This window comes from Taudactylus pleione, unplaced genomic scaffold, assembly GCF_031769625.1.
Source record: "Taudactylus pleione unplaced genomic scaffold, aTauple2 ptg000066l, whole genome shotgun sequence".
Taxonomy (NCBI): domain Eukaryota; kingdom Metazoa; phylum Chordata; class Amphibia; order Anura; family Myobatrachidae; genus Taudactylus; species Taudactylus pleione.
In genome coordinates this window covers 15180771-15195306 of record NW_028284468.1, presented here as the reverse complement: position 1 = coordinate 15195306, position 14536 = coordinate 15180771, and the positions used below count along the sequence as shown (strand labels likewise).

General features: G+C 42.5%; 1 protein-coding gene across 3 annotated transcripts in view; it reads left to right on the top strand.

The window, feature by feature from the left end:
• The window catches only part of MYO1B (myosin IB), a 275621-nt gene that overhangs the window by 216578 nt on the left and 44507 nt on the right, over positions 1 to 14536 (top strand). For all 3 annotated transcript variants that reach the window (XM_088466667.1, XM_088466666.1, XM_088466665.1), the window contains exons 19-20: positions 10925 to 11018; positions 13092 to 13241. In XM_088466667.1, the coding sequence (XP_088322793.1) occupies positions 10925 to 11018; positions 13092 to 13241 (244 nt within the window). The remainder of the gene's footprint in view (positions 1 to 10924; positions 11019 to 13091; positions 13242 to 14536) is intronic.

Here is a 14536-nt window from a genome sequence, read left to right as displayed (position 1 = left end):
TCAATAACTTGTTTCAGTGCTAGAATACTGAAATGTTTATTGTTTTTTTTATTTAAATAAACCGTATTCTGGGGTATCATTAATAGATGTATGGATAAATGTTTAATATTTTAACAGACATGTTGCCAAATGCTAACCAAGGGGGAAACTAGCAATGCTGGTGCGCCCACAGATGGATGTAAAAGTCTCTCCCAATAAAATAGTTCAGTTAAATATGGTCAAACAGAACCTTCTTAGAAATTGGGTCATCTTGTGGGCTAGATTATGCCCCGGTCAGTTTTAGGGATGAGAGCAAAGCACAGTTCTTTCTCCCTTAATGAACTTCTTGGGACTCCAGAACCAGAGATTATGTGGATGAGAAAGGGAGAAACCTAGCGCCTACCTTCAATACAACAAGTAAAAAACTTTAAAGGTAACATCAATAGGTGGGTGCAGGATGAAAAATCTACAGTGTCTACTGTAGATAGACAGTCAATAGATTGACACCAAATGGCCAACAGACAATAGGTAGACAGGGTCAAAAGGTCAACATGGTCAAATGGCTGACAGTTAAACTGTTGACAGGGTCAAAAGTTTGACACAAAAAAAGTCAACACATGGTTATTTTATAATGTTCATGATTTTTAGGGTTAGGTTTAGGGTTTTTGGAAAGACTTTTACATCCATCTGTGGTACCAGTGCTTTCTATCTGCACTTTAGGTATTGTTGCATATGTTGCTGATTGTTACATCTCTACATAAATAATAATAACCTCCAATACTTTTCCTTTTTTGAAACAAATAATATCATCCAATGTTATAATACTTTATGCTGGCATTTCTGTTATGCATCCTGCTCAACTTTTATCAACTGACTGAGGCAGACATCTACTGTATATGGTCCTGCCATTGCTATATTCTATATTTCTATATTATACTGTCAGTGTCTGTGGATCAGTGACCACGGTCTATATAGATTGTGCATAACCTACTAGAGAGTGCTCATACAGCCCCTGGCTCACCCAAAGGGTTGCCCATTCTATGTTTCGATTCCAAATAAAAAATAGTGATGCCCAAAAATGGACAGCAGAATGAATAATGGCCCATAGTATGGTTATATGCCACATTTTGGCCAAAATTCCCTGTAGCATGAATGTCCATTAAAATGGCAACAGTAATACCCAAAAATAGTTAACCAATAAATGGCACAAATATTAGAAGTGCCAAGTAATATGCCAGTAGTAACATTAATGGTAATAATATGACAATTAATAAGCTATCTGTAACAGCATTGACAAGTAATTTGCTACCAGCATCTCCTCTTCTTCTTTAACCAATCCAGCCATTTTTTCTTGAATAATAGTTGGTGTGAGGGTTGCACAACAACATCAACCTGCAAGCCAAATGTAACACAGGATTAAGTTATTGCCAGTTCTCACCTCCCCCATGCCACCTACCGCAATCAGTCCTTAGTCAGGGAAAACAAGCTATAAAAGTTGAAGATTTGTGTTGTGCACTCAATTCTTAGGCCTCAGTCAGAGCTGGATTAAAGATTTGGGGGGCACAGGGCACTTAAGTCTGGGGGGCCCTAAAAAGCAACATTTGGAATACGGGGATTGGGTCCTTGTGCACGTGCCTTCAGCGTACACACGAAAAGGAGTTACGGCCATGTGTCACACCCATGTTTGGACACGTTTCGCATGATGCTAGGGGAGTGCACAGCTCTTCCTAAGCTGCTTGGCTGCCCCTTCCTCCATAACCACCAATGCAGAACACTCTGGCCTGCGGGTGGGAAGGCGGGGCTGTTCTCATAAAGCGGGACACTTCTGCCAAAATCAGGCGGTTGGTGGAGTATGCATACATACAGTACAATCACATACATACATATAGACACATGCATACAGTCACATAAATAAACTCATACACCTGCTCGAACACTGCTCTCCCTCTACTTTTCACTTTCTCTAGCTTGCAGAACAGCTGCAACCAAAGGCATGGGGACCCCTGAGTTAGAGACGCCCAGGGCACTTGCCTCCTCTACCCCCACTTTATTCCGGCTCTAGCTTCAGCTGAGAGCCACTAGCTGGGTCTCAGTGGCCAACAGCAAGCTTACTGGACTAAAAATAAATAAACACACACAAGGCATTCACAAAGTACACTACACAACCCCTCCTGTTAATTACCTCATCCACATACCTGCATTTCACTGGTCATGTTACTTTTGACCCTGCTCACATTCTGATTCAGATCTACACTGTAACATTCAGAGAACTTTATTAGACTGTCTCATTGCCATTATCATGTACACAAACACCACCAAACTGTGTGCTATAAGCAGTGACTAGACACCGACACGAGATACCTGCACTTTGCACACGATTCCTGGCCGACATTTCCGCCTACAGTGCTTACTCTTTCCAGTAGCTCAGCATCAATCACCTTGTCAACAGCAAAACAAACAGAGGGTACAATAGTACAGTGCAGGAATTGGCTCACAGAGCAATATGTAGAGTTATTCAGCAAAGTTTACAGAATAAAAGTTGACAGCAAGTCCCTTCACATGAAAGCTTTATACAAAGGTGGAAATAGTAATATGCAGCAGGATTAATTTTGTATATAAATACTAGAATGCTGGGTCATCTGAGTCTATGCAAACCCACCCCCCCTCCCCCGCCACCCTCAACTGGCTCCAATACTTACCCCGTTCTTGTTAGCCGGTCCTCTTCTAAGTCTATCCTGTCTCCCGTTGGGGCACTTGCCAAGGCTTCCACTGTGCGAGCATTAAGGAGACTAGACACATCTTCTGCAGTTATTATACAGAGTATTATCTATCTATATCCAGTGTTCTCCCCAGAAAGTTTTGCCAGCCGGGTGGCATCAACTAGCAGCCGGATGGGGGCCTTTGTGCAAAAAGGGGCGTAGCTTCACATGGACAGAGTGTGGCCACACAATAGTACCAATTCACATTATGCCCAAACAGTATGGCCCCTTTATTGCCCATTATGTACACCGTATGCCCCCTTATTGCACATTATGCCCACACATTATAGCCCCTTACTGCACACTATGCCCACACAGTATGGCCCCTTATTGCCCTTTGCAGCATTTACATGCCCCACACAGATGTGATCACACTTATCAGTTAGTCACACAAATGCTGAGTGGCGTCTAAACAATATAACCAGGTTATGCCACCTGTAGCTGACCAGGGTGCATCATGTCTGCAAGCTTCTGGCCTGGCTGACATGCTGGGATTTGTGGTGAATGGAAGGCTAACAGCAATTTTGTGTACACATACCGCTTGCATAAGCCTGGTGATGTAGTACAGAACCAGCAATGTACGCTTTTCTAAGCCTCCATGTTTGGCAGGGTCTGGCTGTGAGCATACTGGTGATACAGACAGACCGCCCCCGGATCTGGTGCACAGACGTACAGTCAGCCCCTGGATCCCACCTGAGGCCGGCCGGCCAGCTCCCTGGCCACCTGGGTCGGAATCTCTGTGAGGTCTTCGTACACACTCCCCGCACGCTGCCTGCTCTCTGGCACCAGTGCTATGTCTCGCCCCCCATCTATCACCTGATTGGAGCCTACAGACTCCATGCGCAGATTTTAGCTGCTCAGACCTGTCAGCCACGTCTTCCCTCTCCTCTAATCCCTGCTCCTGGCCTCCCACAATGAGCCTGGCTACTCCCGCAGTAGTGCCATGCGGGTGCCCGGTGACTCAAGTCTGGACCAAACATAAAAGTGCTGGGCGGCAAGATCATTTTGCCGGGTGGACCACCAAATAAATAAAACATGGGGAGAGTATTCCTATTGTATGACGCCATTAGTCTACCCATTTGTTTTGTTTTACATTTATTTTCAATCTATGTCACATTTTTCATCTCCCTACCAGCTAATGCAGGTGGGCTGTTAAAATAAATAAATGTCCAGGTATACATAACACTGTGTGGTAACTAAAGGTGAGAGTGATGACATCACCCTCTCTTCCTCCACACTGTACATAAAATCACATTCCTGGGTAATGTCTTCAGCCAGTATGACGTGCCGTAGCCTGTTGCCAATGCGCAATATATAAAACTTGTTAACAATTTGTTCTGTCTTGCTGAGATATTTATAATAATGAGGCATTATAGTCTCTTCTATTTATCATGCGTCTGTGGCTTGTATCATAATACCTTTCCATAGCTTGCAGTATTGTTCTACCGTGCTGTTATTGTTCAGACATTGCTGGTGCTGCCAATTGCTGAAGAATTGTTCAAAAATAAACAGTACTGTAGGCGTTCAGATATGTTTCATTTATACTCATTAGACTTCTAAGAATTGTAACAATGAATCATTAATTTATTAATACTGCTTGCATAAAAGCCCATGGTTTACATGTACTTTGCATGTATGCATAGTAACAATTGCAGAGGTGCATCATAAATCTGAACTAATTGCAGTGGAGCCATTCAGCTTCTAGATCTTGTATTTAATTTGAAATGGCTGACCTGGGAATCAGAAGGTGTCCAGACCATTTTTTTTATTTTAGCTATTACGTTTAATGTTTTTTATAAGCACAGAAGTGAAATCGAATTTTAAAAACTAATGCAAGTGATTAGTTCATGGCAGCATAGGACACCACTAACACTGTTGCCTATTTAACAGGTAGACATTGGCAGGAGTGAGAAGTGCATGCTGATTTGGGGAAGGAATGCGGCAACTTAGGAAAGTAGCACTATAGCTATACTAAAGCTTATTGAACTAGTCCAGTGGAATATTTATTTAAGATAACTATTTAAGGTCTGTAAAAAGAATGATGATAAAAACAGACTAGATGGACATCTGCTTTAAAAGATATTTAAAGTCAACACATAAGTTGGAAGTTACCTGTCTGTTGTGCACATTATACAATAAATGTATCGTGCTATTGTGCAATTGTTTTGTAACTTCTGTTACTCCGATGCTTGCCGTGTGAGCAGAAGAATGATTTTTGCTGCTGCACTGTTATCTTGCTGGCCATACTGTACATATAGCAATAGGATCAATTGTATGTTTTGTTTGCCAATTTTTATAGTATACGTGTATTCACACATGGAAGTAGATTTCTGCTATGCTGACTGCCATAGCAAAGAGCACATTTAATTTTTAATCTGTTCCTTTTGCATTATCAAGATTTCCTCCAGCTTTCTACCATATGTACTTTTCTGCTTATTTGTAAGACTTACTAATGCTCTGAAAGTGTGCCAGAAATGTCCCTTTGTTCTGTACCAGAAAAGCTTTGAGTTTTCAGCTGAAATAAATGTCTTATGCATCATGCACAAAACTAGGAACAGGCAATATTTCTATTTTTCTTATATAATTATTTCACATAGCTTTTCATAAAGTTTTTATTTTGACATTTTTATGATGGAAGTGTTCACTTAATGACTCCCTTACTGCACATACCGAGAGGTATTTTATTAAACAATTGTGCACAAAGAAACTCCTAATTTCAGATGGTAAACGACCAGTCTAAAGCTATAATATATTGAGATGAATGACAAGAGATTGTCATCTGTCCAGTGATTGAGCCTTCACTATATTCTACAGTTTTCTGACTGGGGTGAAAAATTGTTAAAAATACAATAATAATGTACATTTAGGGCTTGATGCTTTAAAGTGTGTCCCATTGGGGTTGAAGGGACTTTACAAAGCAGTTAACCTCTAGTGCATGAAAACCTGGGCCTTGTAGTGCCCGGGTGTCAAGATGGTGTACCGAGGCGGTGGTTAGTGGTGCTATGCCCCTTGGTAATAGCGGTGGTGGTATAGAGTTCTTGCAGTACTCTGTAGGGCTGTGTTTGGCTTTTATGGCTGGGAGTCTTCCAAAGGAGACAAGGAAACCATTATACTGTAGGTGGCCATTTTCATTTAACAAGTTTGTGCTTTGGTGACCTAGCAATGTGTATCAGCATTGGTTGTTTAGTCTACATGGGTTGTTGATTGCAATGCATTGTGGTAGAAATGCAGTGTAGCCTCAATTCTGGTGCATTTTTAAAGTCTGCTGGACAAAAATTTTAAAACATCCCGATTTTCACAGTTTTCATTGAAACTTAAATAATTCAAGTCCTGAAATAGTACAGAGATAAGCAATAAACAGCTAAGCTGAAAATAATGTACATGTCAGCATTATATTAAAAAAAGACGTTTTTCAGAGAACAAGTAATGGGTTAAGCTTACAGTTGTCCATGAAAAAGAGGTTTGCCTAGGACAGTGGTTCCCAAACTGTGCGCCGTGGCCTAAAGGTGCCCTCCAATGTATTTTTGTTTTTCCATGTGTGTGTCAAATATATATTTTTTTCTGCAAGGGTGGGAGAGGGATTGGTGGCATGGAGTAGAGCGGAGCGGCAGGGCGGTGTTGCGATGTGAGAGCTGTCACTGTATAGCAACAGGCAGTGAATCCTTTTTTAGCATTTGGGAGCAAATGGACGATTGTTGTTTGCTCCCTTACATTACTCCTTACATTACCCGGTCATCATTTCACCCAGCTAAGTAGTTGACTTATAGGAAAGAGAATCTTTAGATGTGTGTCCAGCTTTAAACCCTATTGAGCTGGTTTGGGATGAATTGGACAGAGGGATAAAAGCAAAGCAACCTATAAGTGCAACACATTTGTGGGGCCTTCTGCAACAGTGTTTGCAAGACCTTCCTGAACAATATTTGATATCCATTGTAACTGGTGTGTTTGGTGGTTATACAGTACCTGGATGTGTCAAAAATGTACATGAAAGTTTGTTAAACAAAATGATTCTATGAATTATGTTTTTTTTCTCAAATTGTTTATTGTTGTATGCTTTCATTTCAGAATTAATTGAGACATTAAATTGTGTAAATTTCAATAAAACTTTTAAATTGTAATTAATCTCCAGATCATTTTCTTTTGTCAGACGTACACTTCAGTGTTAGTAGTAAATTATAAAGTTATATACAAGAGAGGACAGCAACTTAAATGTTATTAGTAAATACAAAAGTTGCATTTTCAATATAAAATTAAATACCAACACAAATACTAAATAAAAGTTAAATATAGACATCTGTTTTCCCGTTAAAAATCAAATTGGAAATGTAAGTTAGTTAATGTAGATAAATGACCCGGACTTCATATTATCTACCACAATGCTAATGAAGTGAATATAATCAGCTGGAGGGTCAATACACCAATCATATGCATCTAGATCAGGAATTGGCTGTGTGCTGCACTACAACTGCTGTGAAAATGCACATCCTAGCATGCCCTGCCACAATTATAGCATGCAAATCTGTGGCAGGGAATGCTGATTGCCATGATAGATCTTTGGGCCTGATTCAGAGCCGGACGCAATTAGCGCTCGCTCGTCCAGAAAATAGGGGTGGCTATTCAAATGAACCGTACGCTCTTTGCGGTCTGTTGCCGCCTCCATGTCTGAACGAGCGAGCAAAACATACGCACGTTTATTTGATAAAAACGCCCCCTGGCCGCTCGCACCATACGTCATGTCCGCTATTTAATAGATTAATCGAGTACATCGAACAACTGCTCGCTATTCTTGTGGTTGGTTTTTTCAACCGCTATTTTGCGAGCAGTTCTGAGTTAAAAAAAACCAAGTGACGTGGTCAAGACGCTCCAGTTTTAATTATGCACACCCATAAAACGCCCGTTTTGACCTTTAAGCACGCCTGCGTTCTGATCTCCACTCCCCGTTTTCAAGCACCTTCCCCTGTTACCACCCACATACGCCTCATTCTGTCACTCAAAATAGCAGGCATTCGCTATATAGCGAACAAACGATTTTCGACCACACTGACTGGATCGCGCATGCGTATTATAAACGGTACGCATGCGCAGATGGCCGAACATCGCTCGGAACGAGCTTACTGCCGCTTACGAGTGGCTCTGAATGAGGGCCTTTGTTCCCTGTAATTGAACCATTTATATTCATGCATTTTAGCATTTGATATTACATTTTACAACTCTGTTCATTTAATTCACAATTTTGTAGTTATTCCGCACACTTCTAGTTTATATTTTTGCCTCATACTTTCTCACCTCCAGCGAGAGGTGATCACTTTCTGGTATACATACATTTCACACACCCTCACAGTTACCATTAAATATTTTTTTTAAATTTCACCTATCCTAGCTCTTTGAATAGCTTTTTGGTATTGATACCTTATGACTATAGGACCTGATTCAGAGCCGCTCGTAAGCGTAGTTTTCCAAAAAACGACCGCATGTTTGGTTCGCTCGTTCAGACCTAGAGGCGTGAACAGATCGCAAAGAGCGAACGGTTCATTTGAATAGCCACCCCTTTTTTCTGAACGAGCGAGCACAAATAGCGTCCGGCTCTGAATCAGGCCCATAGTCCAATAGTTCTATACCTTTTTAATATTATCGTAATAAAAATTATGTTTTCTTTTTCTGTCCTTCTATACCAGGGATGGGAAACCTCAGGCCCGGGGGCCGCATAAGACCCGCGGAATCATTTGGCCTGGCCCCCTCAACTCAGGATGCTCCGGGCATTGCTGTAATCACCGGTGATGGTGGTCACGCCCCCATGTGACGTCACACTGAGGGGGCATGGCCTGCACCAGGCCCATGAATAATATTATACATATCAAAATGGCCCTCGGCAGAAAAGGTTCCCCACCCCTGTTCTATATCATTGTATCTATTTGCTCTGGGTGCACATCCCCCCTTTCTTTATCTAATTTTAATAGGGTATTGATCATACATATAAATTACACATTACTGAGGCATGATTTACCTCATGATTGACATATAACATTAATTTTATCAGTGAATTGCAAGCTCCTGTGCAGCATCTATTCCCTCTCCCCCTGTACATTTTTGTATGTAAATGCTGCATCATACTTGCCTACCCTCCCGATTTGGTCGGGAGCCTCCCGAAAATCGGGTGCCACTCCCGACCTCCCAGGAAGGCAGGCAATCCTCCCGGCCCCGGCGATGTGTACGCACCCCCCCCGCGCTTTTAAGTAAAAACCCCTTCAGCAGGGGGGCCGGTGACGCGATTCGCGCTGAATCGCTTTATCATGGCTCCGCCCCCGGCTGCACAGTGCCATTAATCACGGCATTGTGCAGCCCCAACGCTGCATCGGGTGCCGGGCCCCGCCCCCTTTGGCCGCGTCATGCCCCCCCAGCCCTGTAAGCCCAACCAGGGCCGTCAAGAGCCAAGGCGGGCCCCGGTAATAGGGGGCGTGGCCTAATCTCGGGAGGCGTGGCCACGTCCCCTTGCCGGAAAAAAACTTAATAAAGATTTGCAGCGGCGCTCCGCGCCGGGCAGGGGGGGCGCTCTGAGCCCCCTCGGCCCGGCGCAAAGCCAGGGGGGTGCAATCAGTGTGATCGCTGCCCCCCACACAGGAATAGGAGACTGCTGTGGCTGCTGCTCAGCAGCCACAAGCAGTCTCCAACTGCAGCTCAGCACACGCTGTGTGCTGGGCTGCTGTGAGGGAGGGGGGGCAGCGTCGGACCCGGGCCCCCGCCGGGCCCCTCAGGAAGACCGGGCCCGGGTAATCTGTACCCGCTCCCCCCCTCTCGGCACCCCTGAGCCCGACAGCTCCCTCCCAGAAGGAGGGAGCTAAATGTCGGCAAGCCTGTGCTGCATGCTTGCCCTGTTTTTAAAAAGCATTTCAGGGAGATTGTGAAAGCACCATTTATGAACGCGGCGGTAAAGTGGACGTGTACTGCTCCGTCTGAGAGGTGTCATAAATTTGACATGCATCCAAATGTAAACAAGCTCCAAAGTAGTTAGTGAGATCGGCACTTCCTCATCTTTGCGGCCCCTTGCTGGAGGCGCTGGTTACGCTACTTGCGTATCTTCACTAGTCAGTGAAGATACGTAAGTAGTGTAAACATGAGGAAATACCAATTCGGCCCCTTGCGGGCTCACCACGCAGCGAGCACGGTGGCTTGCTTTGCTCGCCACAAGGATATATTCCCCCTCCATGCCCACTTGGATGGTAGGGAATGACGTTGGACACTGCCTGATCTTTATGCTGCTTACTTATCTTCACTGACTAGTGAAGATACGTAAGTAGCGTAACCAGCGCCTCCAGCAGGGGGCCGCAAAGGTGAGGAAGTACCGGAAGATCTATTGTTGATGAAAACACACTGATATTTTTCAGGGCTTGCTCATGTATTGTGCTTTACAAGTGGTTCCATATAAGAGGCCAAGAGAAAACTTATATGAAAATGCATGGAGCTATAGGGATCATTGTGCCTTAAAACTAATGCATGGAAATGACACTGATTATACCATTTGAATGTATATATCTCTGATTTATTTTTTTCCAAGTATATAACAGCAACATAATGGGGGTAAGGTGCAATCAGGGAGATTGCTAGACTCTTCAGGGAGTTGGAGAGATTACTACCATTTCAGGGAGAGTTGGCAAGTATGGAATGCTGGAATGTGTATTTTCACAGCAGCTGGAGTGCTGTATGTTGCCTGCCACTGTCATCCTTGCATATCATTGCTTGTGCCTTTTAGCACCCGTACGAGATACACCTCCTAACAGCCATGTGTGTGTGTGTGTCCACATCCATTTGTGTCCATTACATGAATACACCCTTATTATACGCAGCCTATGGGAACGCCTCCGTCTGGGCAGCCACGCCCCCGGCACACCCACCAAAGGGGGCGTGCTGTCACTCACCATCGACAGCACGCCCCCTTTGTAGCAAGACCCGGAGCGACTGCCCCAACATCGACCCGCTTGCGAGCGCTCAGCGCTCGCGAGCGGGTCTGAATTAGGCCCTCAGTGCATGACTTGCTCTCTTTAAACTATTGCCAATGGTTTCTCTATCTCCGTTTTATACATACATTGATTAAATAGTAAGATTTAAGCTAAATGTAAAGGATCAAATTTAAATGTATTTACATTTTCTGCTAGGATTGAGCACTAATTTTTCTTCTCGTTTGTTCATAGAGTTGGTGTAGAAGTGCTGCTCAATGACTTGGAAATAAATAAAGAAGAATTTTCTTTTGGAAGATCGAAAATATTCATCCGTAATCCACGAACTGTATGTCTGCTTATTCATCCACTATTTCTGGTTAAATATAAAACAATGTCAGTATGCAAGTGAAGCATTCCTGTAGTACTTCATCAGAGTGATGTTTCCAGATCTAGTTAGTGGTGGCAAACCATCCTAAATTCTATGTGATCACCCCCTGGGTATACTGTAAGCACAGATCAGTTAAAAGTTCCAGCACCACAATCGAGGTCCTTTCTTGTGGGAGAACTGCCTGGAGATCTGTGCTAAAAAACAAACAAAAGCATAGGGTAAAGTGGCTAGAGGAAGAGGGGAGAGTATCAGGTTATAACCATTTAGATGCCACTAGTATGCATAGATTTAGGTGATGATGGGAGTGGAGGAGGTAAGATGAGGTAAAATGAAGGGAAGTTGTGATCAGAGAGTGGGAAGGCATAGTTTGAGAAGCTGGAGATGGCACAAAGGGGGGCAATAGATAACAGCAACATATATTTGGAATGGTAAAGCAACCTTAAAGGAGAGGCACAGGTACTGACAACATTTTATAGTGTACTAAAATATAATAAGAAAGTGTGCGTTGAATGGTATACAATTGGTTACATAGTATATTATTTGCTGTAAATTCTATCAATCTTCCTAATCTTGGCTACAGTGATGAAGTCTTAGATTATAGCCATTTATTGGCACCCATAACACACTAAACATTATTTGCACCATTTCCTGTAGCTTTGAGCTGGACAAAGTAATGTACAGTACAGTACGCGTTTAAACAGTACAGCTGTGCTTTTTCTATAGCCCTGAGATGACAATAGGGGCTTTATACTAACTGTGCAATGCAGCTAGTTATGAGAAATGCTTTTTCAGTATACCAAGACTATGAAAACAAAGTTTGCTCGGGGAACTGGTATGCCCATGTGACAAACTGGTGCTACTTTATCATTCTGCCAAAAATATAGCTCACCCATAATACATATTTCTAAGAAGTTGGATTTTTTGTAAAATATGATAAATGGTTAAATGTTTAGAGAACACAATGTAACAAAGTTTGATAATATTTGGCAACAGGGTTGATTTTCTGTTCTCTCAGTAAATACAATATCGATACTGGATTGGTGGTAATTTATCTCTTCGCCAGGCTGGTCTCCATGGACTTTCAGTTGCACAAAATAAATTAAAATAATGTTAAAGCTTAAATAGTAAAAAATGTCTCAATATATATATATTTCAAATACTGGCCCTTCAATAAATTATATTAATTGTAAGAATTGTTTTTTCAGTCTGTTATTACTAGTCTGAGATGGTCAGTACTTATAATGAGATTTTCACCCTTTAACCACTTAATTGGCGCAGTTGTATGTGTGATGATGGCGATGGCCAGTAGTGCTTAGGCTGACCTGGTCATCACACGTACCACGATGGCAGGATCTCCTCTGTCTCCCCAGACCCCAGACCCCTAGGTAGTGATGCGGTGGTCTGTGACTACCAACATCATTGCCAGAAAAACACCCCAGAATGCTGTGCAAATGGCACTCTGGAGCGCATGGTAGGGATTAGCTGCTGCCAGTTGTGTAAGGGAGGAAGGCAAATGTTAAACCAAAGGCGGTCCTCAAGACACCCCAACAGCCCAGGTTTTAGAGATATCCATGGTTGAGCATAGGTGGTTAAATCAAATTGACTGAAGTACGAATTAAGTCATCTGTGGTCAAGTATGGATATCCTTTAAACCTGGACTGCTAGGGTGCCTTGAGGACAGCGTTTGGGAACCCTTGCTTTAAAAGAAAGCATATACAATGATCCGTGCCGCTCCCCCCACTGCCGTACAAAGTGAACTAGTTGCTAAACATTTACTGTAAATCCTTTCCAGACTATCATTGTGTATTGTTTTTCGTGGGGGCTTGTTTTACTTTCATAGACCCATTACATTGTCTGGACTGCATTGCTCTGTGATTTTATTTTTTTTTCATTTGTCTATTCATTTTTTTGTGAAAATTGTCTTAGAAAAATAGTTTCATAGTTTTCCTATCAGCTGCTAAATCACCTTCATCTGAGTCACTGAATTTAGTCCGCAATGTACATCAAGGTCTTCTGTCATATCCACCATAGCTGTTCAAGCTGGAAGAGCTGAGGAAGGAACGTCTGGAAGACCTGGCCACTCTTATACAGAAAATCTACAGGGGATGGAAGTGCCGCACTCATTTTCTCCTGATGAAGAGGAGCCAAACTGTTGTGGCTGCCTGGGTCAGGCGCTATCTTGTAAGTTACTTTTTCTCTATATTGCTGTTCAGTGGGAATAGTTTGGGGATAATAATCTAGTTAGGGAAACTCTTTCCAACAGGCAGTATCTGACCTAGGACTACTAAAGGTACAAGACTTAGATAACAATGGAAATATATTCAAATGATATGGTCATACATTCAAAGTGACTCGTGTGCATATATTTATAGATGTAAAACCTAGATTAACACTTGATAACTGTTGCAAAAGTAGCTGTATTTACCAAGTAGGTAAATATGTTTAGTAGATGAAGCTGAAAAGCTACTGTGGCACTGCCTTGTGTCAGAACACTACTGTGGGTACAATAAAATAGTAATGGGATAATGATAATAAAACATATCTTCTACAATATAGGGAATTGCATCTGTGGAGCACAGTATAGTCACCTGTACTAGTAAAGGGTGAGAAATACTAAACAAGAAGCACAGCGCATGAACACTGAGTGTTTCCCACTGTTGTGAATGCCTAAAACATACATAGCATGAAGCTGTGTAAACGCATATATAAATATATACCAATTTAATAAACATAGAGATGTAATAACAAACCAATACACAATAACATAAAAAATAATAAAAGTATAAAAAAATAATAACAACCGGTGTATAAGGAGTAGAGGTAGTGACCCAGTTGAGGGTCTCAGTGCTCTTTTTGCAAATGATCCCGAGATAGTACCTGTACTTGGATTGTATTAGAGTGGATAGTTGCAGGTCCAATTAGGACCTCCTGCGTAGTTCAATAAATACAGGGTTCTATGTAGTGCTGGAGAGAATCGGCAGGCGTGAAATACAGCGCATACATATAGTGAGCACAATAGAAAACCAAAGTGGTGGTGTCATGGCAGGTATGGCCTAATGCGTTTCCTTGACATCTGTCAGTTTCATCAGAGGCAGGTAATAAGATGAGATAGAGAGGCCATAAGCATACAGCATACCGTATGCACAGTTACTAACTTATGACATATTTCCTCACAGTTAACAGAACAGCTTAAATTGTAAAGATTAAATGTCCCTACCCAGCCTGACACCTACTCTCTACCCAAACTCCCGCATTGCCCTAACCAAGCTCTGTACAGGGATGCAAGGTGAGAGCTCTGTAATCTCTGTTTTGCTTTGCTCCCCCTAATGTTGGTGTATGATGAACAAGCACGGAGGGCAAAAACTGAAGTACTGAGGAGATTAAACTTTTATTTCTGCCCCCAATATAATACAATAGAGATGCAATAGGCTTTGTCTGGGCAATTGACTGATCTGCATCATTGGAAGCAGCTTGCC